Source organism: Anser anser (assembly GCF_964211835.1).
Source record: "Anser anser genome assembly, chromosome: 33".
NCBI classification, from domain to species: Eukaryota; Metazoa; Chordata; class Aves; order Anseriformes; family Anatidae; genus Anser; species Anser anser.
Window position 1 is genome coordinate 261,927 of NC_139754.1, and position 25,676 is coordinate 287,602.

At 63.0% G+C, this 25,676-nt stretch overlaps 2 protein-coding genes across 2 annotated transcripts; both read right to left on the reverse strand.

The window, feature by feature from the left end:
- Positions 1-2,914: 2,914 nt before the first annotated feature.
- LOC310888303 (mucin-3A-like) lies at positions 2,915-24,979 on the reverse strand (the record flags this gene model as incomplete). The annotated part of the gene is made up of 7 exons (XM_083814897.1): positions 2,915-3,081; positions 3,170-3,235; positions 3,606-3,751; positions 3,931-3,989; positions 23,982-24,097; positions 24,735-24,842; positions 24,928-24,979. 7 exons carry the CDS (start codon positions 24,977-24,979, stop codon positions 2,915-2,917), a joined length of 714 nt encoding a protein of 237 aa, XP_083671023.1.
- On the reverse strand, positions 21,818-23,836 carry LOC310888283 (mucin-3A-like; the record flags this gene model as incomplete). Its single annotated transcript, XM_083814876.1, has 8 exons — positions 21,818-21,859; positions 21,966-22,021; positions 22,136-22,227; positions 22,497-22,658; positions 22,788-22,950; positions 23,039-23,104; positions 23,433-23,578; positions 23,778-23,836. The coding sequence occupies 8 exons, from the start codon at positions 23,834-23,836 to the stop codon at positions 21,818-21,820; spliced, it is 786 nt and encodes a 261-aa protein (XP_083671002.1).
- Positions 24,980-25,676: the final 697 nt, after the last annotated feature.

Sequence of the window (25,676 nt, forward strand, 5' to 3'; positions counted from 1 at the left end):
TCGTGGTTGTGGTGGTCGTGCTTGAGGTGGTGGTGGTGGTGGTTGTGGTGGTTGGGGTGTGGTTGTGGTAGTCAGGCTTGAGGTGGTGGTGGTGGTCGGGATCTTGGTGGTAGTGGTAGTTGGGCTCGAGGTGGTGGTGGTGGTTGGGGTCGTGGTTGTGGTGGTTGGGCTTGAGGTGGTGGTGGTGGTGGTTGTGGTGGTTGGGGTCGTGGTTGTGGTGGTCGTGCTAGAGGTGGTGGTGGTGGTCGGGCTTGTGGTGATGGTGGTGGTGGTCGGGCTTGTGGTGGTGGTGGTTGTGGTCGGGCTCAAGGTGGTGGTCGTGGTGGTCGGGCTTGAGGTGGTGGCGGTGGTTGTCAGGCTCATCGTGGTGGTGGTGGTTGGGCTCGAGGTGGTGGTGGTGGTCGTTGGGGTCGTGGTTGTGATGCTCGGGCTCGAGGCTGTGGTTGTGGTCGTGCTCGTGGGGGTGGTGGTGGTCCGGCTCGTGGTGGTGGTGGTCGGGCTCAAGGTGATGGTGGCGGTGGTTGGGGTCATGGTTGTGGTGGTTGGGCTCGAGGCAGTGGTGGTGGTCGGGCTCGTGGTGGTGGTGGTGATCGGGCTCGAGGTGGTGGTGGTGCCAGTCAGGCTCCAGGTGGTGCCTGTATACAACATGAGCGCAGCTCAGCCAAATCCCCCCTGGCGTTATCACCTCTCAGATGTGGGCGAGGACTTCCCTGTTCCCTTCCCTTCCTCGCAGTCCAGTTTCTCGCCTCTCCTCCCAGTCACCCTCCCACGTGAGCTGCCCACCCTCTGCCCCCTGCAGCAGCCCCACCTTGCCCTCCAACTTTCCCTTTGCCCTGTCCTTCCTTCCCTGTGTCCTCACCCCTCCACCTTCTGCCTCCCTTTCACTTTCTCCCCACGCCCTCCCCGTGCCCATTCACACACCCGTGGGGTGTGCAAGGCGCGGTGGGGTGAGGACGCACGCTGGCACCTCGGGAGCTTCACGTGAGGACAGACAGCCGGGAGGACAAATTCTTGGCCTCCACTTCCCTTTGTCACTGCCGGCACCCCAGGGAAGGGAGTTGTGTGGTGTCCCCCTCCCCGTCCCCAATGTCCTTGTCCCCGTCCTTGTCTCCATCCCTGTCCCCACTGTTCCTGTCCCCATCCCCGCCAGGACGGTGCCACCTCGGGCTGTGGAGGCCGATTCCACCCTCAGCCTCTCCAACACACTCCGAGGAGATGCCCCAGGGGAGGCCACCCCCTCCCACCCCCCCACGGCTGCGTTTCGGTGCCCCCTGTCTGGGCTGCACTCACCTGCTGCCACCCCGCAGAGGAGGAGGAGGAAGAGGAGGAGGAAGGCCCGGGTGCAAGACCCCATCTTGGCACCCCCCAGCCCCGCGGTGCCGCCAGCAGCATCCCGGTGTGGAGCCATACCCGAGGCAGGAGTGACAGTGGGGAACTTTGCCCCTCTGCGGGGAGGAGCCACGCATCCTCACCTCGGGCTGCCCCAGGGCAAGGAATTAACAGCCCCAGGCATGCTGGAGTCATCCCAGTACATACCAGTGCCACCAGCGACTGGGTAGTTATTTCTGGGGAATTGGAGCAGGTCCGGCCATCCCCGTACAAACTAGTGACACCAGTGACTTGACAGTTATTTATTTGAATTGGAAGGGGTCCAGAACTATGCAGGGGGAAGGGGGGATCCTGACCCTTAAAGGGACCTGTGGGGGGGGAAACACCCTGGAAATGACGTCATGGCCCCCCAAAGTGAGGTCATCACCAGGAGAGCAAGGCCGGGACCAGTATGTGCAAGCAGAGGTGGGGGCCAAATGAAATGCTACAGGAAGGGTGGGGGTCGTGACCCTAAAAGGGAGGACCACGATCCCCAACTTGAGGTCATGACCCCCCCCCAAAAGCAGGGGGGGTATCCCAAAGTGCTGTGTGGGTCCCTTGGGGGGGGGTAGCATCCTGGTGTCCCCCCCTCCCTGCTCAGAGCTGCGTGGTGATCCTCTCCGGCCTCTGGATGTGAACCTGGGGGGGATTTTTTGAGGGGAGGGTGTCACATTGTGAGTCCATGAGAGGGGTGATGGTGCCCCCCATATGTTCCCCCCTCCTTGGGTGGGTGGGGGACCTACCTGTGCTGAGGTGTCCATGGACTGCACGTCAACCCGCATGGTGTCCTCATGGGCACCTGTGGGGTGAAGGAGCTCAACGGGGGTGCCCCGGCTGGGGGTCCCACCAGCCCCCCCCATCTCATAAGTGGGTTCCCACCCCCCCCCCCCCCCATACCTTCATTCTGGATGGTGAAGCCCCCAGGGAGGCTCCGGTTTTCATCCTCTTCCTCATAGCACTGCTCCTTGGTCTCCATCAGGTCACTGGACCTGGGGGGTATAGAGGCTGTGACATCGGGAGTGGGTCTGGAGGCAACTGGGGTGTCTTAGAGGCACCGGGGGGGGGCAAGCCCCACTCCATCAGGACTACCAGAGGTGGGGTCAAGCACCATGGATGGGTGCACTTGAGGACTTCCACGGACGGAGACTCTACAACTGGAGACTCCACAGAGGACCTCCATGGACAGAGGAGGGCCTCTACTTGTGGAGGTCCTCCCATGCCTACTGCCTCCCCTCCCCACTCCCTGGGGTTTCCCCACCTGTCTGAAAACTTCAGCCTCTTGGCCCTGAAGAGGAAGGCAGCGAGGATGAAGATGACCAAGCACAAGGCTGCCACGGCCAGGCCCATGCCCACGGCCATCTTGCTGACCCGGCTCTTGCACCGATTGCCCTGGTACCAGTAGAGGTTGGTCTCACGGCAGCTGTGGGGAGGAGATGTGGGGCTGAGCGCGGTGCCGAGAACCCCAAGCCTGGCCCCTGGTCCTTTGGTGGGGCCAAGAGCAGCCGTCAGGGTGCTGGAGGTGTCCCTGGGGGTGTCCCCATGGTCCTTACAAGCACTGGGGGCCACTCAGGGTGAGCTGGCACTGCCCCTCGTTGCAGTCAATGGCACCGGCGGTGTTGGCCGAGCAGTTGGACACACAGCTGAGGCCGCTTTTGGTGGTGTTGGGGTAGTAGAAGTCCTCGAAGCCCTTGGGTGCGACCTGGCGGCAAAATGCTGTGGAGGGGATGGGGGTTGGCCAGGGGGAGATGCCCCTGGACCCCCACCCATGGTTTACTCCAAACAACCCACTCCGCGGGCTCACCCGTTGCATTGAACTCAAACGAGGGTTGGGTGATCGTCACTTCAGAGGCGTTGAAGCAGAAGCTGCCTGGGAAGGAGAGGGAGAGGCCGTGTGGAAGAGCTCCTAGGCCTCAGGGGTCCCAAGGGCCCCAGTCCTGTCCCCAGAGGCCCCAACTCTGCCCCAGGCCTAGGCCTGAATGGATCCCCAGGGCCTCAACCATGTCCAGGATGCCCCAACCCTGTTCAAAGGGCCCCAAGCCTGTCCCCAGAGGCCACAACCTTGTCCCCAAGGCCAGGCCCGAATGGTTCCCCAGGGCCCCAACCCTATCCTCGGAAGACTCCAACCATGCCCCCAAGGCCTAGGCCCGAAGGGGTCCCAAGGGCCCCAACCCTGTCATGGAGGGCCCCAACCCCATCTCTGGGGACCCCAACCCTGTCCCTGGGGGGCAGAGGCTCACTGTTGTCAGTGCAGTTTTCCTGATGGGCCGCTGCTTGGACAATCTCCTCCTTCACATTCTTGGTGACATTATTGATCTTCTCCGTGGTATCGGCGGTCACCAGCAGAGCGACGATGACGGCGTGATCCACCATGATGCTGCCGTTCCTGAGGGAACACCCCAATGGCCGTTGGTGCACCCCCAATGCCAGTTGGAGCATCCCAATGTGTCCTCATCATTGACCAGCATGAGGCCAGTTGGAGCACCCCAATGCCCACTGGAACACCCCAATGGCAGTCCGAGCACCCCAAAACCCTCTCCCAGAGGCCAGCACCCCAACACTCACGACAGACTCAGGATCTCGATGCCCTGGTAGCCCTCAATGTTGCGGTAGAAGACGTCCATCTGGAAGAGAAGGAGGCTGCAGGCTGGGTATCAGGGCCCCACTCCCTTCCCTCTCATGTTCCTTCCCCACCTCGGGGATCCCACAAACAAGCACACCCCTAACAAGGACAGAGAAGACCCCATGGGGGAACGAACAGTGTCTCACCTGCTGGGTGAAGCTGCGGACAAAGTTCTGGTAGGTGTTGGAGCTTTTGTTTCGGAGGTCCTCAGAGAACTCCTGGTTGGTGACCCGCAGCTCCACACTCACGGACACGTTGGTCTCTTTGGGGGAAAGCAGGAGATGTGACTCAGGAGCAGGAGACGACAACCCCAGCACCCTGGGCATTGCTGCTGAGCCCTGCAGGGCTCTAACAAGCCTTAGCGGCCCCAACCAGCCTCACCTGGGCCCTCCAGCCTCTGCTTATTGCTGCAAGGGGGGGCATTTAAGGGCAGGCCCCCAGTCCTCTGGAGCTGTGCTAAGGGGGGGACCTGATCCATGGCTGCCACTGTTTGAACCTCAGCTGTGGTCCCCTGTCCCATGCTTCTCCTTGCGCCTTTGGGTGCTGTGGGACCTTGTGGTGTTTGGGGAACTTCTTACCCCCACCTTTGGGTGCTGTAGGACCTTGTGCTTATTGGGAAACACCTTGCCCACAACGTTGGGTGCTCCATGATAACGCCATGGTTAGAAAACTCACAGGCAACACCTTAGGGTGCTGCGTGTTCGTGCCCTGCTCAGAAACAATGCCCTCCCCGTGAGGAAGCCCCCCTCCTGGTTCTTCCCAGAAGATTTGCCCTCCCGTGGTCTGAAGGTGGGCGCAGACGGCTCCTTACCAGCTTTGGTCTCAATACTGCTCTCGCCGTAACTGCAGGTGTTGCCCGTATATCCCGGGGGGCACACGCATTGGCCATTGACCCAAGTGCCTCCATTTTCACAGACCCCTAGAAAAGACGAGCTGAGGTGTGGCAGGGAGGTGCAGGCTGAGGAACCTGCCCTGGTGGCAGCCAAAGGTGGGAGGGGTGATACCTGGGGTGGTGGTCGTGGTGGTGGTGGAGCGAGTAGTGGTGGTGGTGGTTGGGCTCGAGGTGGTAGCGGTGGTGGTGGTTGAGCGAGTAGTGGCAGTGGTGGTTGGGCTCGTGGTGGTGGTGGTGGTCGGTCTCAACGTGGTGGTGGTGGCTGGGGTCGTGGTTGTGGTGGTCGGGCTCAAGGTGGTGGTGGTGGTGGTCGGGCTCGTGGTGGTTGTGGTCGGGCTCAAGGTGGTGGTGGTGGTTGGGGTCGTGGTTGTGGTGGTCGGGCTCGAGGTGGTGGTGGTGGTGGTTGTGGTGGTTGGGGTCGTGGTTGTGGTGGTGGTCGGGCTCGAGGTGGTGGTGGTGGTGGTGGTCGGGCTCGAGGTGGCGGTGGTGGTCGGGCTGGTGGTGGTGGTGGTGGTCGGGCTCGTGGTGGTGGTGGTGGTCGGGCTCGAGGTCGTGGTGGTGGTTGGGGTCGTAGTTGTGGTGGTCGGGCTCAAGGTGGTGGTGGTGGTTGGGGTCGTGGTGGTGGTGGTCGGGCTCGAGGTGGTCGTGGTGGTGGTGGTCGGGCTCGAGGTGGTGGTGGTGGTTGTCGGGCTTGTGGTGGTTGTGGTCGGGCTCAAGGTGGTGGTGGTGGTCGGGCTCATGGTGGTGGTGGTTGGGCTTGTGGTGGTGGTGGTCGGGCTTGAGGTTGTGGTGGTGGTTGGGGTCGTGGTTGTGGTGGTCGGTCTCGAGGTGGTGGTGGTGGTGGTTGTGGTGGTTGGGGTCGTGGTTATGGTGGTCGGGCTCAAGGTGGTGGTGGTGGTTGGGGTCGTGGTTGTGGTGGTCGGGCTCGAGGTGGTGGTGGTGGTGGTTGTGGTGGTTGGGGTCGTGGTTGTGGTGGTGGTCGGGCTCGAGGTGGTGGTGGTGGTGGTGGTCGGGCTCGAGGTGGCGGTGGTGGTCGGGCTGGTGGTGGTGGTGGTGGTCGGGCTCGTGGTGGTGGTGGTAGTCGGGCTCGAGGTCGTGGTGGTGGTTGGGGTCGTAGTTGTGGTGGTCGGGCTCAAGGTGGTGGTGGTGGTTGGGGTCGTGGTGGTGGTGGTCGGGCTCGAGGTGGTCGTGGTGGTGGTGGTCGGGCTCGAGGTGGTGGTGGTGGTTGTCGGGCTTGTGGTGGTTGTGGTCGGGCTCAAGGTGGTGGTGGTGGTCGGGCTCATGGTGGTGGTGGTTGAGCTTGTGGTGGTGGTGGTCGGGCTCGAGGTGGTGGTGGTGGTTGTGGTGGTTGGGGTCGTGGTTGTGGTGGTCGGGCTTGAGGTGGTGGTGGTGGTGGTCGGGCTCGAGGTGGTGGTGGTGGTCGGGTTCGAGGTGGTAGTGGTGGTTGGGGTCGTGGTTGTGGTGGTCGGGCTCGAGGTGGTGGTGGTGGTGGTTGGGGTCATGGTTGTGGTGGTCGGGCTCATGGTGGTGGTAGCTGGGCTCAAGGTGGTGGTCGTGGTGGTCGGGCTTGTGGTGGTTGTGGTCGGGCTCGTGGTGGTGGTGTTGGTGGTCGGGCTTGAGGTGGTGGTGGTGGTTGGGGTCGTGGTTGTGGTGGTCATGCTCGAGGTGGTGGTGGTCGGGCTCGAGGTGGTGGTGGTGGTCAGGCTCGTGGTGGTGTTGGTGGTGGTGGTCGGGCTCGAGGTGGTGGTGCTGGTGGTCGGGCTCGTGGTGGTGGTGGTGGTCGGGCTCGAGGTGCTGGTGGTGGTTGGGGTCGTGGTTTTGGTGGTCGGGCTCGAGGTCGTGGTGGTGGTGGTTGCCGTAGTGGTTGTGGTGGTCGGGCTCGAGGCTGTGGTGGTGGTCGGGCTCGAGGTGGTTGTGGCGGTCGGGCTCGTGGTGGTGGTGTTGGTGGTCGGGCTCGAGGTGGTGGTGGTGGTTGGGGTCGTGGTTGTGGTGGTCGTGCTCGAGGTGGTGGTGGTGGTCGGGCTCGAGGTGGTGGTGGTGGTCGGGCTTGAGGTGGTGGTGGTGATCGGGCTCGAGGTGCTGGTGGTGGTGGTCGGGCTAGTGGTGGTAGTGGTGGTGGTGGTCGGGCTCGAGGTGGTGGTTGTGGTGGTTGGGGTCGTGTTTGTGGTGGTCGTGCTCGAGGCTGTGGTGTTGGTCGTGCTCGAGGTGGTGGTGGTGGTCGGGCTCGAGGTGGTGGTGGTGGTCGTGCTCGAGGTGGTGGTGGTGGTCGTGCTCGAGGTGGTGGTTGTGGTCGGACTCGAGGTGGTGGTGGTGGTCGGGTTTGAGGTGGTGGTCTTGGTTGGGGTCATGGTTGTGGTGGTCGGGCTCAAGGTGGTGGTGCTTGGGGTCGTGGTTGTGGTGCTCGTGCTCGAGGCTGTGGTGGTGGTCGTGCTCGAGGTGGTGGTGGTGGTCAGGGTCGAGGTGGTGGTCGTTGGGCTCGTGGTGGTGGTGGTGGTTGGGGTCGAGGTGGTGGTTGTGGTTGGGGTCGTGGTTGTGCTGGTCAGGCTCGAGGTTGTGGTGGTGGTTGTGCTCGAGGTGGTGTTGGTGGTCGTATTGGTGGTGGTCGTGGTCGGTCTCGTGGTGGTGGTTGTGATCGGGCTCGAGGTGGTGGTGGTGGTTGGGGTCGTGGTTGTGGTGGTCGGGCTCAAGGTGGTGGTTGTGATGGTTGGGGTCGTGGTTGTGATGGTCGGGCTCAACATTGTGGTGGTGGTCGTGCTAGAAGTGGTGGTTGTCGGGCGTGAGGTGGTGGTGGTCGGGCTCGAGGTGCTGTTGGTGGTTGGGGTCGTGGTTGTGGTGGTTGGGCTTGAGTTGGTGGTGGTGGTTGGGCTCGTTGTGGTGGTGGTGGTTGGGGGTGTGGTTGTGGTGGTCGGGCTCAAGGTGGTGGTGGTTTTGGTGGTTGGGAACGTGGTGGTGGTGGTCGTGCTCGAGGTGGTGGTGCTGGTGGTTGGGGTCGTGGTTGTGGTGGTTGGGCTTGAGGTGGTGGTGGTGGTTGGGCTCGTGGTGGTGGTGGTGGTCAGGCTCGTGGTGGTGGTGGTGGTCGGGGGTGTGGTTGTGGTGGTGGGGCGCAAGGTGGTGGTGGTGGTTGTGGTTGGGGTCGTGGTTGTGGTAGTCGGGCTTGAGTTGGTGATCGTCGTAGGGCTCGTGGTAGTGGTGGTGGTTGGGCTCAGGGTGGTGGTGGTGGTTGGGGTCGTGGTTTTGGTGGTCGGCCTCAAGGTGGTGGTGGTGGTGGTGGTTGTGCTCAAAGTGGTGGTAGTTGTGCTCGAGGTGGTGGTGGTGGTGGTCGGTCTTGTGGTGGTGGTGGTGGTCAGGCTCGAGGTGGTGGTGGTGGTTGTGGTCGAGGTGGTGGTGGTGGTGGTCGGGCTCGAGGTGGTGGTGGTGGTCGGGCTCGAGGTGGTGGTGGTGGTTGGGGTCATGGTTGTGGTGGTCGGGCTCAAGGTGGTGGTGCTTGGGGTCGTGGTTGTGGTGGTCGGGCTTGAGGCTGTGGTTGTGGTCAGGCTCGTGGTGGTGGTGGTCGGGCTTGAGGTGGTGGTGGTGGTGGTTGGGCTTGAGGTGGTGGTGGTGGTTGTCGGGCTCGTCGTGGTGGTGGTGGTGGTGCTCGAAGTGGTGGTGGTCGTACTCGAAGTGGTGGTGGTTAGGTTCGATGTGGTCGTGGTGGTGGTCGGGCTTGTGGTGGTGGTGGTGGTGGTCGGGCTGGAGGTGGTAGTGGTGGTCGGGCTTGTGGTAGTGGTGGTTGGGCTCGTGGTGGTGGTCGTGGTTGGGGTCGTGGTGGTGGTGGTCGGGCTCAAGGTGGTGGTGGTGGTGGTGGTTGGGGTCGTGTTGGTGGTGGTGGTCGGTCTCGTGGTGGTGGTGGTGGTCGGGCTCTTGGTGCTGGTGGTGGTGGTCGGGCTCGAGTAGGTGGTGGTCGGGCTTGTGGTGGTGGTGGTGGTGGTCGGGCTTGTGGTGGTGGTGGTTGGGCTCGTGGTGGTGGTCGTGGTTGGGGTCGTGGTGGTGGTGGTCGGGCTCAAGGTGGTGGTGGTGGTGGTGGTTGGGGTCGTGTTGGTGGTGGTGGTTGGTCTCGTGGTGGTGGTGGTGGTCGGGCTCGAGGTGCTGGTGGTGGTGGTCGGGCTCTTGGTGCTGGTGGTGGGTGTCAGGCTAGTGGTGGTAGTGGTGGTGGTGGTCGGGCTCGAGGCCGTAGTGGTTGTTGTTGGGCTTGTGGTGATTGGGCTTGTGGTGGTGGTGGTGGTGGTCAGGCTCGAGGCTGTAGTGGTTTTGGTTGGGCTTGTGGTGATTGGGCTTGTGGTGGTAGTGGTGGTCGGGCTCAAGGTGGTAGTGGTGGTTGGGGTCGTGTTTGTGGTGGTCGTGCTCGAGGCTGTGGTGGTGGTCGTGCTCGAGGTGGTGGTCATGGTCGGACTCGAGGTGGTGGTGGTGGTCGGGCTCGCGGTGGTGGTGGTGGTCGTGCTCGAGGTGGTGGTCATGGTCGGACTCGAGGTGGTGGTGGTGGTCGGGCTCGAGGTGGTGGTCTTGGTTGGGGTCATGGTTGTGGTGGTCGGGCTCAAGGTGGTGGTGCTTGGGGTCGTGGTTGTGGTGATCGGGCTCGAGGCTGTGTTTGTGCTCAGGCTCGTGGTGGTGGTGGTCGGGCTTGAGGTGGTGGTGGTGGTGGTTGGGCTTGAGGTGGTGGTGGTGGTTGTCGGGCTCTTGGTGGTGGTGGTGGTGGTGCTCGAAGTGGTGGTGGTCGTGCTCAAAGTGGTGGTGGTCAGGCTCGAGGTGGTCGTGGTGGTGGTCGGGCTCGAGGTTGTGATTGTGGTGGTCGGGCTCGAGGTGGTGGTGGTCGGGCTTGTGGTGGTTGTGGTGGTGGTCGGGCTTGAGGTGGTGGTGGTGGTCGGGCTCGAGGTGGTGGTGGTTGGGCTCGTGGTGGTGGTGGTGGTCGGGCTCAAGGTGGTGGTGGTGGTGGTTTTGGTCGTTGGGGACGTGGTGGTGGTGGTCGGGCTCGAGGTGGTGGTGGTCGGGCTTGTGGTGGTGGTTGTGATTGGGCTCGAGGTGGTAGTGGTGGTTGGGGTCGTGGTTGTGGTGGTCGGGCTTAAGGTTGCGGTGGTGGTGGTGGTTGTGCTCGAAGTGATGGTGGTCGTGCTCAAGGTGGTGGTGGTGGTCGGGCTCGAGGTGGTGGTGGTGGGTGGAGTCGTGGTTGTGGTGGTCGTGCTCGAGGTGGTGGTGGTTGTGGTTTTCGGGCTCGTGGTGGTGTTGGTGGTCGGGCTCGAGGTGGTGGTGGTGGTGGTCGGGCTCATGGTGGTTGTGGTGGTTGGGCTCGTGGTGGTGGTTAAGATCGGGCTCGAGGTGCTGGTTGTGGTTGGGGTCGTGGTTGTGATGGTCAGGCTCGAGGCTGCGGTGGTGGTCGTGCTCGAGGCTGTGGTGGTGGTTGGGCTTGAGGTGGTGGTGGTGGTCGGGCTCGAGGTGGTGGTGGTGGTGGTTGTGGTGGTTGGGGTCGTGGTTGTGGTGGTCGGGCTCGAGGTTGTGGTGGTGGTCAGGCTCGTGGTGGTGGTGGTGGTGGTGGTTGGGCTCGAGGTGTTGTTGGTGGTGGTGGTCGGGCTGTTGGTGGTGGTGGTGGTTGTCGGGCTTGAGGTGGTGGTGGTGGTTGTGGTTGGGGTCGTGGCTGTGGTGGTCGGGCTTGAGTTGGTGATTATCGTTGGGCTCGTGGTAGTGGTGGTGGTCGGGCTCAAGGTGGTGGTGGTGGTTGGGGTCGTGGTTTTGGTGGTCGGCCTCAAGGTGGTAGTGGTGGTGGTGGTCGTGCTCGAAGTGGTGGTAGTTGTGCTCGAGGTGGTGGTGGTGGTGGTCGGGCTCGTGGTGGTGGTGGTGGTCGGGCTCAAGGTGGTGGTGGTGGTTGGGGTCGTGGTTGTGGTGGTCGGGCTGGAGGCTGTGGTTGGGGTCGTGGTCAAGGTGGTTGTGGTGGTCGGGCTCGAGTTGGTAGTGGTGGTCGTGCTCGAGGTGGTGGTGGAGGTCGGGCTTGAGGTGGTGTTGGTGGTCGGGATCGTGGTGGTGGTGGTGGTGGTTGGGCTCGAGGTGATGGTGGTGGTCGGGCTCGTGGTGGTGGTGGTGGTCGGGCTCGAGGCTGTAGTGGTTATGGTTGGGCTTGTGGTGATTGGGCTTGTGGTGGTGGTTGTGGTGGTCGGACTCGAGGTGGTGGTGCTGGTGGTCGGGCTCGTGGTGGTGGTGGTGGTCGGGCTCGAGGTGCTGGTGGTGGTTGGGGTCGTGGTTTTGGTGGTCGGGCTCCAGGTCGTGGTGGTGGTGGTTGCCGTAGTGGTTGTGGTGGTCGGGCTCGAGGCTGTGGTGGTGGTCGGGCTTGTCGTGGTGGTGGCGGTCGGGCTCGTGGTGGTGGTGTTGGTGGTCGGGCTCGAGGTGGTGGTGGTGGTTGGGGTCGTGGTTGTGGTGGTCGGGCTAGAGGTGGTGGTGGTGGTCGGGCTCGAGGTGGTGGTGGTGGTCGTGCTCGAGGTGGTGGTGGTGGTCGGGCTTGAGGTGGTGGTGGTGGTCGGGCTCGAGGTGGTGGTGGCGGTGGTCGGGCTCGTGGTGGTGGTGGTGGTTGGGGTCGAGGTGGTGGTTGTGGTTGGGGTCGTGGTTGTGGTGGTCGGGCTCAAGGTGGTGGTAGTGGTGGTGGTTGGAGTCGTGTTGGTGGTGGTGGTCGGTCTCGTGGTGGTGGTGGTGGTCGGGCTCGAGGTGCTGGTGGTGGTGGTCGGGCTCTTGGTGCTGGTGGTGGGTGTCAGGCTAGTGGTGGTAGTGGTGGTGGTGGTCGGGCTCGAGGCCGTAGTGGTTGTTGTTGGGCTTGTGGTGATTGGGCTTGTGGTGGTGGTGGTGGTGGTCGGGCTCGAGGCTGTAGTGGTTGTGGTTGGGCTTGTGGTGATTGGGCTTGTGTTGGTGGTGGTGGGCGGGCTCAAGGTGGTAGTGGTGCTTGGGGTCGTGTTTGTGGTGGTCGTGCTCGAGGCTGTGGTGGTGGTCGTGCTCGAGGTGGTGGTGGTAGTCGGGCTCGAGGTGGTGGTGGTGGTCGGGCTCGCGGTGGTGGTGGTGGTCGTGCTCGAGGTGGTGGTCATGGTCGGACTCGAGGTGGTGGTGGTGGTCGGGCTCGAGGTGGTGGGCTTGGTTGGGGTCATGGTTGTGGTGGTCGGGCTCAAGGTGGTGGTGGTCGGGCTCGTGGTGGTGGTGGTGGTCGGGCTCGAGGTGGTGGTGGTGGTGGTTTTGGTCGTTGGGGACGTGGTGGTGGTGGTTGTGCTCGAGGTGGTGGTGGTGGTGGTGGTTGGGGTCATGGTTGTGGTGGTCGGGCTTGAGGTGGTGGTGGTTGGTGGGCTAATGGTGGTGGTGGTGGTCGTGCTCGTCGTGGTGGTGGTGGTTGGGCTTGAGGTGGTGGTGGTGGTTGGGGGTGTGGTTGTGGTGGTCGTGATCGAGGTGGTGGTGGTGGTGGTTGGGGTCATGGTTGTGGTGGTCGGGCTTGAGTTGGTGATCGTCGTTGGGCTCGTGGTAGTGGTGGTGGTCGGGCTCAAGGTGGTGGTGGTGGTTGGGGTCGTGGTTTTAGTGGTCGGCCTCAAGGTGGTGGTGGTGGTGGTGGTCATGCTCGAAATGGTGGTAGTTGTGCTCGAGGTGGTGGTGGTGGTGGTCGGTCTTGTGGTGGTGGTGGTGGTGGTCCGGCTTGAGGTGGTGGTGGTGGTCGGGCTCGTGGTGGTGGTGGTGGTCGTGCTCGAGGTGGTGGTGGTGGTTGGGGTCGTGGTTGTGGTGGTCGGGCTCAAGGTGGTGGTAGTGGTGGTGGTTGGGGTTGTGTTGTTGGTGGTGGTCGGTCTCGTGGTGGTTGTGGTGGTCGGGCTTGTGGTGGTTGTCGTGGTGGTCGGGCTTGAGGTGGTGGTGGTGGTCGGGCTCGAGGTGGTGGTGTTCGGGCTCGTGGTGGTGGTGGTGGTTGGAGTCGTGGTTGTGGTGGTCCGGCTCGAGGTAGTGGTTGTGGTGGTTGGGGTTGTGATTGTGGTGGTTGGGCTCAAGGTGGTGGTGGTGGTGGTTGGGGTCATGGTGTTGGTGGTCGGGCTTGAGGTGGTGGTGGTGGTTCGGCTCGTCGTGGTGGTGGTCGGGCTCGAGGTCGTAGTGGTGGTTGGGGTCGTGGTTGTGCTGGTCAGGTTCGAGGCTGTGGTGGTTGTCGTGCTCGAGGTGGTGGTGGTGGTCGTGGTGTTGGTGGTCTTGGCCGGTCTCGTGGTGGTGGTTTTGATCGGGCTCGAGGTGGTGGTGGTGGTTGGTCTCGAGGTTGTGGTGGTGGTCAGGCTCGTGGTGGTGGTGGTGGTGGTGGTCGGGCTCGTGGTGGTGGTGGTGGTCGGGCTCGTGGTGGTGCTTGTGATCAGGCTCGAGGTGGTTGTGGTGGTTGGGGTCGTGGTTGTGGTGGTCGGGCTCGAGGCTGTGGTGGTGGTGGTTGTTGTTCTTGGGGTCGTGGTTGAGGTGGTTGTGCTCGAGGTGGTTGTGGTGGTGGTTGTGGTGGTTGGGGTCGTGGTGGTCGTGGTCGGTCTCGAGGCTGTGGTGGTGGTCAGGCTCGTGGTGGTGGTGGTGGTGGTGGTGGGGCTCGAAGTGCTGCTGGTGGTTGGGGTCGTAGTTGTGGTTGTCGGGCTCAAGGTGGTGGTTGTGGTGGTTGAGGTCTTGGTTGTGGTGGTCAGGCTCGAGCCTTCGTTGGTGGTGTTGCTCGAGGCTGTGGTGGTGGTCGGGCTTGAGGTGGTGGTGGTGGCTGGGGTCGAGGTGATGGTGGTGGTGGTGGTGGTGGTCGGGGTCGAGGTGATGGTGGTGGTGGTGGTGGTAGTTGTGCTCGAGGTGGTCGTGGTGGTGGTCGGTCTTGTGGTGGTGGTGGTGGTGGTCCGGCTTGAGGTGGTGGTGGTGGTCGGGCTCGTGGTGGTGGTGGTGGTCGGGCTCGAGGTTGTGGTGGTGGTTGGGGTCGTGGTTGTGGTGGTCGGGCTGGAGGCTGTGGTGGTGGTCGTGGTCGAGGTGGTTGTGGTGGTCGGGTTCGAGTTACTAGTGGTGGTCGTGCTCGAAGTGGTGGTGTAGGTCGGGCTTGAGGTGGTGGTGGTGGTCGGGCTCGTGGTGGTGGTGGTGGTTGGGGTCATGGTTGTGGTGGTCGTGCTCGAGGTGGTGGTGGTGGTCGGGCTCGAGGTGATGGTGGTGGTCGGGCTTGTGGTGGTGGTTGGGGTCATGGTTGTGGTGGTCGGGCTTGCGGTGGTGGTGGTTGTGGTTTTGGTGGTTGGGGTCGTGGTTGTTGTGGTCGGGCTCGAAGTGGTGGTGGTGGTTGGGGTCGCGGTTGTGGTGGTAGGGCTCAAGTTGGTGGTAGTGGTGGTGGTTGGGGTCGTGTTGGTGGTGGTGGTCGGTCTCGTGGTGGTGGTGGTGGTCCGGCTTGTGGTGGTTGTCATGGTGGTCGGGCTTGAGGTGATGGTGGTGGTCGGGCTCGAGGTGGTGGTGTTCGGGCTCGTGATGGTGGTGGTGGTTGGGGTCGTGGTTGTGGTGGTCCGGCTCGAGGTGGTGGTTGTGGTGGTTGGGGTCATGGTTGTGGTGGTTGGGCTCAAGGTGGTGGTGGTGGTGGTTGGGGTCATGGTGGTGGTGGTCAGGCTTGAGGCTGTGGTGTTGGTCAGGCTCGTGGTGGTGGTGGTGGTGGTGGTCCGGCTCGAGGTGCTGGTGGTGGTGGTCGGGCTCTTGGTGGTGGTGGTGGTGGTCAGGCTAGTGGTGGTAGTGGTGGTTGTGGTCGGGCTCGAGGCTGTAGTGGTTGTTGTTGGGCTTGTGGTGATTGGGCTTGTGGTGGTGGTGATGGTGGTCGGGCTCGAGGCTGTAGTAGTTGTGGTTGGGCTTGTGGTGGTCAGGCTTGTGGTGGTGGTGGTGGTCGTGCTCCAGGTGGTAGTGGTGGTCGGGCTCGAGGTGGTGGTGGTGGTTGGGGTCATGGTTGTGGTGGTCGGGTTCAAGGTGGTGGTGGTTGGGGTCGTGGTTGTGGTGGTCGGGCTCGAGGCTGTGGTTGTGGTCAGGCTCGTGGTGGTGGTGGTGGTGGTCGGGATCGAGGTGGTGGTGGTCGTGGTGGTTGGGGTTGAGGTGGTGGTGGTGGTTGTCGGGCTCGTGGCGGTGGTGGTGGTCGTGCCCGAAGTGGTGGTGGTCGTGCTCGAAGTGGTGGTGGTCGTGCTCAAGGTGGTGGTGGTGGTCGGGCTTGAGGTGGTGGTGGTGGTCGGGATTGAGGTGGTGGTGGTGGTCGGGCTCGTGGTGGTGGTGTTGGTGGTCGGGCTTGAGGTGATGGTGGTGGTCGGGCTCGAGCTGGTGGTGGTGGTAGTTGTGGTGGTCGGGCTCAAAGTGGTGGTGGTGGTGGTGGTTGGGGTCGTGGTTGTGGTGGTCGTGCTCGATGTGGTGGTGGTGGTCGTGGTTGGCGTTGTGGTTGTGGTGGTTGGGCTCGAGACTGTGGTGGTGGTCGTGTTCGAGGTGGTTGTGGTGGTCGGGCTCGAGGTGGTGGTGGTGGTCGTGCTCCAGGTGGTGGTGGTGGTCGGACTCGAGGTGGTGGTGGTGGTTGGGGTCATGGTTGTGGTGGTCGGGTTCAAGGTGGTGGTGGTGGTCGGTCTCGTGGTAGTGGTGGTGGTCGGGATTGTGGTGGTTGTCATGGTGGTCGGGCTTGAGGTGATGGTGGTGGTCGTGCTCGAGGTGGTGGTGTTCGGGCTCGTGATGGTGGTGGTGGTTGGGGTCGTGGTTGTGGTGGTCCGGCTCGAGGTGGTGGTTGTGGTGGTTGGGGTCGTGGTTGTGGTGGTTGGGCTCAAGGTGGTGGTGGTGGTGGTTGGGGTCATGGTGGTGGTGGTCGGGCTTGAGGTGGTGGTGGTGGTTCGGCTCGTCGTGGTGGTGGTCGGTCTCGAGGTGGTGGTGGTGGTTGGGGTCGTGGTTGTGGTAGTCGGGCTCGTGGTGGTGGTGGTGGTCGGGCTCGTGGTGGTGGTTTTGATCAGGCTCGAAGTGGTGGTGGTGGTTGGGGTCGTGGTTGTGGTGGTCAGGTTCGAGGCTGTGGTGATAGTGGTTGTGGTGGCTGGGGTCGTGATGGTGTTGGTGCTCGGGTTCGTGGTGGTGGTGGTTGGTCTTGAGGCTGTGGTGGTGGTCAGGCTCGTGGTGGTGGTGGTGGTTGGGGTCATGGTTGTGGTGGTCGTGCTCGAGGTGGTGGTGGTGTTCGGGCTCGAGGTGATGGTGGCGGTCGGGCTCGTGGTGGTGGTGGTGGTTGGGGTCATGGTTGTGGTGGTCGGGCTTGTGGTGGTGGTGGTGGTGGTTTTGGTGGTTGGGGTCGTGGTTGTTGTGGTCGGGCTTGAGGTGGTGGTGGTGGTCAGGCCTGTGGTGGTGGTGGTGGTCGGGCTCGAAGTGGTGGTGGTGGATGGGGTCGCGGTTGTGGTGGTAGGGCTCAAGGTGGTGGTAGTGGTGGTGGTTGGGGTCGTGTTGGTGGTGGTGGTCGGTCTCGTGGTGGTGGTGGTGGTCCGGCTTGAGGTGATGGTGGTGGTTGGGCTCGAGGTGGTGGTGGTGGTCGGGCTCGAGGTGGTGGTTGTGGTGGTTGGGGTCGTGGTTGTGGTGGTTGGGCTCAAGGTGGTGGTGGTGGTGGTTGGGGTCGTGGTTGTGGTGGTTGGGCTCGAGGTGGTGGTGGTGGTGGTTGGGGTCGTGGTTGTGGTGGTCGTGCTCGATGTGGTGGTGGTGGTTGTGGTTGGGGTTGTGGTCGTGGTGGTTGGGCTCGAGACTGTGGTGGTGGTCGTGTTCGAGCTGGTTGTGGTGGTCGGGCTCGAGGTGGTGGTGGTGGTCGTGCTCGAGGTGGTGGTGGAGGTCGGGCTTGAGGTGGTGTTGGTGGTCGGGCTCGTGGTGGTGGTGGTGGTGGCTGGGCTCGAGGTGGTGGTGGTGGTGGTCGAGCTCGTGGTGGTGGTGCTGGTGGTGGTCGGGCTCGAGGCTGTAGTGGTTGTGGTTGGGCTTGTGGTGATTGGGCTTGTGGTGGTGGTGGTCGGGCTCGAGGTGGTGGTGGTGGTCAGGCTCGTGGTGGTGGTGGTGGTCGGGCTCAAGGTTGTGGTGGTGGTGGTGGTCGTGCTCGAAGTGGTGGTGGTCGAGCTCGAGGTCGTGGTGGTCGGGCTTGTGGTGGTGGTGGTGGTGGTCGGGCTTGAGGTGGTGGTGGTGGTCGGGCTCGAGGTGGTGGTGGTGGTCGGGCTTGAGGTGGTGGTGGTGGTCGGGCTCGTGGTGGTGGTGGTGCTCGGGCTCGAGGTGGTGGTTGTGGTGGTTGGGGTCGTGGTTGTGGTGGTCGGGCTTGAGGCTGTGGTGGTGGTCGTGCTCGAGGTGGTGGTGGTGGTCGGGCTCGAGGTGGTGGTGGTGGTGGTCAGGCTAGTGGTGTTGTTGTTGGTGGTGTTCGGGGTGGTGGTGTTCGAGGCTGTAGTGGTTGTGGTTGGGCTTGTGGTGATTGGGCTTGTGGTGGTGTTGGTGGTGGTCGGGCTCGAGGTGGTGGTGGTGGTTGGGCTCGTGGTTGTGGTGGTCGGGCTCGAGGCTGTGGTGGTGGTCATGCTCGAGGTGGTGGTGTTGGTGGTCGGGCTTGAGGTGATGGTGGTGGTCGGGCTCGAGGTGGTGGTGGTGGTGGCCGTTTGGGTCGTGGTTGTGGTGGTCGTGCTCGAGGTGGTGGTGGTGGTCAGGCTCGTGGTGGTGGTGGTGGTGGTGGTCGGGCTCGAGGTGCTGGTGGTGGTGGTCGGGCTCTTGGTGGTGGTGGTGGTGGTCAGGCTAGTGGTGGTAGTGGTGGTTGTGGTCGGGCTCGAGGCTGTAGTGGTTGTTGTTGGGCTTGTGGTGATTGGGCTTGTGGTGGTGGTGATGGTGGTCGGGCTCGAGGCTGTAGTAGTTGTGGTTGGGCTTGTGGTGGTCAGGCTTGTGGTGGTGGTGGTGGTCGTGCTCCAGGTGGTGGTGGTGGTCGGGCTCGAGGTGGTGGTGGTGGTTGGGGTCATGGTTGTGGTGGTCGGGTTCAAGGTGGTGGTGGTTGGGGTCGTGGTTGTGGTGGTCGGGCTTGAGGCTGTGGTTGTGGTCAGGCTCGTGGTGGTGGTGGTGGTGGTCGGGATCGAGGTGGTGGTGGTGGTGGTGGTTGGGGTTGAGGTGGTGGTGGTGGTTGTTGGGGTCGTGGCGGTGGTGGTGGTCGTGCCCGAAGTGGTGGTGGTCGTGCTCGAAGTGGTGGTGGTCGTGCTCAAGGTGGTGGTCGGGCTTGAGGTGGTGGTGGTGGTCGGGCTTGAGGTGGTGGTGGTGGTCGGGATTGAGGTGGTGGATGTGGTCGGGCTCGTGGTGGTGGTGTTGGTGGTCGGGCTTGAGGTGGTGGTGGTGGTTGGGCTCGTGGTAGTGGTGGTCGGGCTCGAGGCTGTGGTGGTGGTCGTGCTCGAGGTGGTGGTGGTGGTCGGGCTTGAGGTGGTGGTGGTGGTCGGGATTGAGGTGGTGGTGGTGGTCGGGCTTGAGGTTGTGTTGGTGGTCGGGATCGTGCTGGTGGTGGTGGTGGTCGGGCTCGAGGCTGTAGTGGTTGTGGTTGGGCTTGTGGTGATTGGGCTTGTGGTGGTGGTCGTGGTGGTCGGGCTCGAGGTGGTGGTGGTGGTCAGGCTCGAGGTGGTGGTGGTGGTGGTGGTCGTGCTCGAGGTGGTGGTGCTGGTGGTTGGTGTCGTGGTTGTGGTGGTCGAGCTTGAGGCTGTGGTAGTGGTCGTGCTCGAGGTGGTGGTGGTGGTTGGGGTCGTAGTTTTGGTGGTCGGGCTCAAGGTGGTGATGGTGGTGGTCGGGCTCGAGGTGGTGGTTGTGATCGGGCTTGAGGTGGTGGTGGTGGTGGTCGGGCTGTTAGTGCTGGTGGCGGTTGTCGGGCTTGAGTTGGTGATTGTCGTTGGGCTCGTGGTAGTGGTGGTGGTCGGGCTCGAGGTGGTGGTGGTGGTTGGGGTCGTGGTTGTGGTGGTCGGGCTCGAGGCTGTGGTGGTGGTTGTGGTCGAGGTGGTTGTGGTGGTCGGGCTCGAGGCTGTAGTGGTTGTGGTTGGGCTTGTGGTGATTGGGCTTCTGGTGGTGGTGGTGGTGGTCGGGCTCGGGGTGGTGGGGGTGGTCAGGCTCATGGTGGTGGTGGTGGTGGTGGTCGGGCTCGAGGTGGTGGTGCTGGTGGTCGGGCTCGTGGTGGTGGTTGTGGTCGGGCTCAAGGTGGTGGTGGTGGTGGTTGGGGTCGTGGTTGTAGTGGTCGGGCTTGAGGCTGTGGTGGTGGTCGTGCTCGAGGTGGTGGTGGAGGTCGGGCTTGAGGTGGTGTTGGTGGTCGGGCTCAAGGTGGTGGTGGTGGTGGTCGGGCTCGAGGTGGTGGTGGTGGTCGGGCTCAAGGTGGTGGTGGTGGTGGTGGTTGGGGTCGTGGTTGTGGTGGTGGTTGGGCTCAAGGTGGTGGTGGTGGTGGTGGCTGGGGTCGTGGTGGTGGTGGTCGGGCTCGAGGCTGTGGTGGTGGTCGTAATCGAGGTGGTGGTGGTGGTCAGGCTCATGGTGGTGGTGGTGGTCGGGCTCGAGGTGGTGGTGGTGGTGGTCAGGCTAGTGGTGTTGTTGGTGGTGGTGTTCGGGCTCGAGGCTGTAGTGGTTGTGGTAGGGCTTCTGGTGATTGGGCTTGTGGTGGTGTTGGTGGTGGTTGGGCTCGAGCTGGTGGTGGTGGTCGGGCTCGTGGTAGTGGTGGTCGGGCTCGAGGCTGTGGTGGTGGTTGTGCTCGAGGTGGTGGTGGTGGTCGGGCTTGAGGTGGTGGTGGTGGTCGGGATTGAGGTGGTGGTGGTGGTCAGGGTCGTGGTGGTGGTGGTGGTGGTCGGGCTTGAGGTGATGGTGGTGGTCGGGCTCGAGGTGGTGGTGGTGGTAGTTGTGGTGGTCGGGCTCAAAGTGGTGGTGGTGGTGGTGGTTGGGGTCGTGGTTGTGGTGGTCGCGCTCGATGTGGTGGTGGTGGTCGTGGTTGGGGTTGTGGTTGTGGTGGTTGGGCTCGAGACTGTGGTGGTGGTCGTGTTCGAGGTGGTGGTGGTGGTCGGGCTTGAGGTGGTGGTGGTGGTTGGGGTCATGGTTGTGGTGGTCGGGTTCAAGGTGGTGGTGGTTGGGGTCGTGGTTGTGGTGGTCGGGCTCGAGGCTGTGGTTGTGGTCAGGCTCGTGGTGGTGGTGGTGGTGGTCGGGATCGAGGTGGTGGTGGTGGTGGTTGGGGTTGAGGTGGTGGTGGTGGTTGTCGGGCTCGTGGCGGTGGTGGTGGTCGTGCTCGAAGTTGTGGTGGTCGTGCTCGAAGTTGTGGTGGTCGTGCTCAAGGTGGTGGTGGTCGGGCTCAAAGTGGTGGTGGTTGGGGTCGTGGTTGTGGTGGTCGGGCTTGAGGTGATGGTGGTGGTCGGGCTCGAGGTGGTTGTGGTGGTCGGGATTGAGGTGGTTGTGGTGGTCGGGCTTGTGGGGGTGGTGTTGGTCAGGCTCGAGGCTGTAGTGGTTGTGGTTGGGCTTGTGGTGATCGGGCTTGTGGTGGTGGTGGTGGTGGTTGGGTTTGTGGTGTTGGTGGTCGGGCTCAAGGTGTTTGTGGTGGTCGGGCTCAAGGTGGTGGTGGTTGGGCTCGAGGTGGTGGTGGTTTTGTCTGTGCTCGGGGTGGTGCCTGCATACAACATGAGCGCAGCTCAGCCAAATCCCCCCTGGCGTTATCACCTCTCAGATGTGGGCGAGGACTTCCCTGTTCCCTTCCCTTCCTTGCAGCCCAGTTTCTCGCCTCTCCTCCCGGTCACCCTCCCACGTGAGCTGCCCACCCTCTGCCCCCTGCAGCAGCCCCACCTTGCCCTCCAACTTTCCCTTTGCCCTGTCCTTCCTTCCCTGTGTCCTCACCCCTCCACCTTCTGCCTCCCTTTCACTTTCTCCCCACGCCCTCCCCGTGCCCATTCACACACCCATGGGGTGTGCAAGGCGCGGTGGGGTGAGGACGCACGCTGGCACCTCGGGAGCTTCACGTGAGGACAGACAGCCGGGAGGACAAATTCTTGGCCTCCACTTCCCTTTGTCACTGCCGGCACCCCAGGGAAGGGAGTTGTGTGGTGTCCCCCTCCGCGTCCCCAATGTCCTTGTCCCCGTTCTTGTCTCTGTCCCTGTCCCCATCCCCGCCAGGACGGTGCCACCTCGGTCTGTGGAGGCTGATTCCTCCCTCAGTGTCCCCAACACACCCCGCGGAGATGCCCTAGGGGAGGCCACACCCTCCCACCCTCCCACGGCTGCGTTTCGGTGCCCCCTGTCTGGGCTGCACTCACCTGCTGCCACCCCGCAGAGGAGGAGGAGGAAGAGGAGGAGGAAGGCCCGGGTGCAAGACCCCATCTTGGCACCTCCCAGCCCTACGGCGCTGCCGGCAGCATCCCAGTGCGGAACCATGCCCGGGGCAGGAGTGACAGTGGGGAACTTTGCCCCTCTGCAGGGAGGAGCCATGCGTCCCCGCCTGGAGTTGCCCCAGGGCAAGGAATTAACAGCCCCAGGCATGCTGCAGCCATCCCAGTACAAACCAGTGCCACTGGTGACTGGGTAGTTGTTTATGGGGAATTGGAGCAGGTCCGGACATCCCCGTACAAACCAGTGACACCAGTGACTTGACAGTTATTTATTTGAATTGGAAGGGGTCCAGAACTATGCAAGGGAAGGGGGGGAGTGCTGACCCTTAAAGGGACCTGTGGGGGGGGAACACCCTGGAAATGACATCATGGCCCCCCAAAGTGAGGTCATCACCAGGAGAGCAAGGCCGGGACCAGTATGTGCAAGCAGAGGTGGGGGCCAAATGAAGTGCTACAGGAAGGGTGGGGGTCGTGACCCTAAAAGGGAGGACCACGATCCCCAACTTGAGGTCATGACCCCCCCCCAAAAGCAGGGGGGGTATCCCAAAGTGCTGTGTGGGTCCCTTGGGGGGGGGTAGCATCCTGGTGTCCCCCCCTCCCTGCTCAGAGCTGCGTGGTGATCCTCTCCGGCCTCTGGATGTGAACCTGGGGGGGATTTTTTGAGGGGGGGAGTCACATTGTGAGTCCATGAGAGGGGTGATGGTGCCCCCCCCATATGTTCCCCCCTCCTCGGGTGGGTGGGGGAACCTACCTGTGCCGAGGTGTCCACAGACTGCAGGTCAACGCGCATGGTGTCCTCATGGGCACCTGTGGGGTGAAGGAGCTCAACGAGGGTGCCCTGGCTGGGGGTCCCACCAACCCCCCATCCCATCATCCCATAATGGGAGTCAGTAGGTTCCCCCCCCCCCCCCAACCCCATACCTTCATTCTGGATGGTGAAGCCCCCAGGGAGGCTCCAGTTTTCATCCTCTTCCTCGTACCAGTGCTGCTTGGTCTCCGTCAGGTCCCTGGACCTGGGGGGCATAGAGGCTGTGACATCAGGAGTGGGCCTGTAAGCAACTGGGGGGTCTTAGAGGCACCGGGGGGGGCAAGCCCCACTCCATCAGGACCACCAGAGGTGGGGCCAAGCACCATGGATGGGTGCACTTGAGGACTTCCATGGACGGAGACGCTACAACTGGAGACTCCATGGAGGATCTCCACGGACCTAGGAGGGCCTCTACTTGTGGAGGTCCTCCCATGCCCACCGCCTCCCCCTCCCCACCTCCTGGGGTTTCCCCACCTGTCTGACAACTTCTGCCTCTTGGTCCTGGAGAGGAAGGCAGCGAGGATGAAGAGGACCAAGCACAAGGCTGCCACGGCCAGGCCCATGCCCACGGCCATCTTGCTGACCCGGCTCTTGCACCGATTGCCCTGGTACCAGTAGAGGTTGGTCTCACGGCAGCTGTGGGGAGGAGATGTGGGGCTGAGCGCGGTGCCGAGAACCCCAGCCTGGCCCCTGGTCCTTTGGTGGGGCCAAGAGCAGCCGTCAGGGCGCTGGAGGTGTCCCTGGGGGTGTCCCCATGGTCCTTACAAGCACTGGGGGCCGCTCAGGGTGAGCTGGCACTGCCCCTCGTTGCAGTCAATGGCACCGGCGGTGTTGGCCGAGCAGTTGGACACGCAGCTGAGGCCACTTTTGGTGGTGTTGGGGTAGTAGAAGTCCTCGAAGCCCTTGGGTGCAACCTGGCGGCAAAACGCTGCGGAGGGGATAGGGGTTGGCCAGGGGGAGATGCCCCTGGACCCCAACCCATGGTTTACCGCAAACAACCCACCCTGCGGGCTCACCTGTTGCGTTGAAGTCAAACGAGGGTTGGGTGATCATCACTTCAGAGGCGTTGAAGCAGAAGCTGCCTGGGAAGGAGGGGGAGAGGCTGCGTGGAAGAGCCCCCAGGCCTCAGGGGTCCCCAGGGCACCAACCCTGTCCCTGGAGGCCCCAGCTCTGCCCCAGGCCTAGTCCCAAATGTGTCCCCATGCTCCCAGCATCCAACCATGCCCCCAAGGCCTAGGCCCAAAAGGGTTCCCAGGGCTCCAGCCACATCCAGGAAGCCCCAACACCATCCCCAAGGCCCCAACTCTTTCCCCAAGGCCCCAACCCTGTCCCCACGGCCTCAACCCTGTCATGGAGGACCCAACCCCATCCCTGGGGGCCCAACCCTGTCCCTGGAGGGCAGAGGCTCACTGTTGTCAGTGCAGTTTTGCTGATAGGCCGCTGCTTGGACAATCTCCTCCTTCACATTCTTGGTGATGTTATTGATCTTCTCTGTGGTATCAGCGGTCACCAGCAGAGCGACGATGATGGCATGATCTACCACGATGCTGCCCGGCCTGAGGGGACACCCCAATGGCCGTTGGTGCACCCCCAATGCCAATTGGAGCATCCCAATGTCTCCTCATCATTGACCAGCATGAGGCCAGTTGGAGCACCCCAATGCCTCCTGGAACACCCCAATGCCCACTGGAACACCCCAATGGCAGTCCGAGCACCCCAAAACCCTCTCCCAGAGGCCAGCACCCCAACACTCACGACAGACTCAGGATCTCGATGCCCTGGTAGCCTTCAATGTTGCGGTAGAAGTTGTCCATCTGGAAGAGAAGGAGGCTGCAGGCTGGGTATCAGGGTCCCACTCCCTTCCCTCTCATGTTCCTTCCCCACCTCGGGGATCCCACAAACAAGCACACCCCTAACAAGGACGGAGAAGACCCCATGGGGGAACGAGCAGTGTCTCACCTGCTGGGTGAAGCTGCGGACGAAGTTCTGGTAGGTGTTGGAGCTTTTGTTTCGGAGGTCCTCGGAGAACTCCTGGTTGGTGACCCGCAGCTCCACGCTCACAGACACGTTGGTCTCTTTGGGGGAAGGCAGGAGATGGGACTCAGGAGCAGGAGACAACCCCAGCATGACCATGGGCATTGTTCCCAAGCCCCACAGGGCACTAACAAGCCTTAGCGGCACCAACCAGCCTCACCTGGGCCCTCCAGCCTCTGCTTATTGCTGCAGAGGGAGTATTTAAGGGCAGGCCCCCAGGCCTCTGGAGCTATGCTAAGGGGGGCCTGCTCCTGATCTGCTTCTGGCTGCTGCTTGGACCTCAGCTGTGGTCCCCTGCCCTGCCCTATGCTTCTGCCTGCACCTTTGAGTGCTGTGGGAGTGGTTGTGATGTTTGGAGAGCTCCTTACTCACATCTTTTGGTGCCCGAGGACAAGACAGTGGTTGGAGAACTCCTTACCCACACCTGTGGGTGCTGTAGGACCTTGTGCTGGTTGGGAAACCCCTTGCCCACAATGTTGGGTTCCCCAGGATAACACTCAGGTTGGCGAACTCACTGCCAACGCCTTCGGGTGCTGTGGACCCATGCCCTGGTTGAGGTACATGCCTGTGGCCATGGTCACTCCTGACTTGCCCTCCCTGTAAGGAAGCCCCCCTCCTGATTCTCCCGAGAAGTTTTGCCCCCCCGTGGGCTGGAGGTGGGTGCAGATGGCTCCCTACCAGCTTTGGTCTCGATGCTGCTCTCGCCGTAACTGCAGGTGCTGCCCGTGTATCCCGGGGGGCACATGCAGTGGCCGTTGACCCAAGTGCCTCCATTTTCACAGACCCCTAGAAAAGACCAGGTGAGGTAGGGCTGGGAGGTCCAGGGTGAGAAACCTGCCCTGGGGGCAGCTAAGGGTGGGAGGGGCAGTACCTGGGGTAGTGGTGGTTGGGCTCGTGGTGGTGGTCGTGGTGGTGGTGGTCATGGTCGTGGTGGTGGTAGTGGTCGGGTTCGTAGTGGTGGTGGTCGGGTTCGTCGTAGTGGTGGTCGGGTTCGTAGTGGTGGTGGTCCGAAGCGTGGTGGTGGTGGTGAGTGTGGTTGCGGTGGTGGTGCCAGTGGTGTTCGTGGTTGTGTTGGTGGCACCAGTGGTCATCACGGTGGTGGCTGTGGGACTGGTGGTAGTGCTGGTGCCAGGGGTGGTCATTGTGATGGCTGTGGTGGCAGTTGTTGGGACGGTGGTGGTACCAGGAAAGGTTATGGGGCTGGTGGTGACACTGGTGGTGGTTGTGGAGTTGTTGGTGGCTCCAGAAGCGGTCGTGGGGCTGTTGATGGTCATGGTGACAACTGTGGGGCTGGTGGTGGTGCTGGGAGTGGTTGTGGCATTGGCCGTGGCGCTGGTGGTGGTTGTGGCACCTGTGGTGGTTGCAGTGCTCCCAGGGCTGGTGGTGGTAGCAGGGAAGGTTGTGGATAGGGTGGTGGTGCTGGTGGTGGTCGTGGGGATGGTGGTCGTTCTGGTGGTGGTTGTGGGGCTGTCGGTGGTGCTGAAGGTGATCGTGGCATTGGTTGAGGCACTGATGGTGGTCGTGGAGCTGGTGGTGGTTGTGGGGACACCTGTGATGGTGGTCGTGGAGCTGGCAGTGGTGCTGTACATGGTCGTGGCATTGGTTGAGGCACTGGTGGTG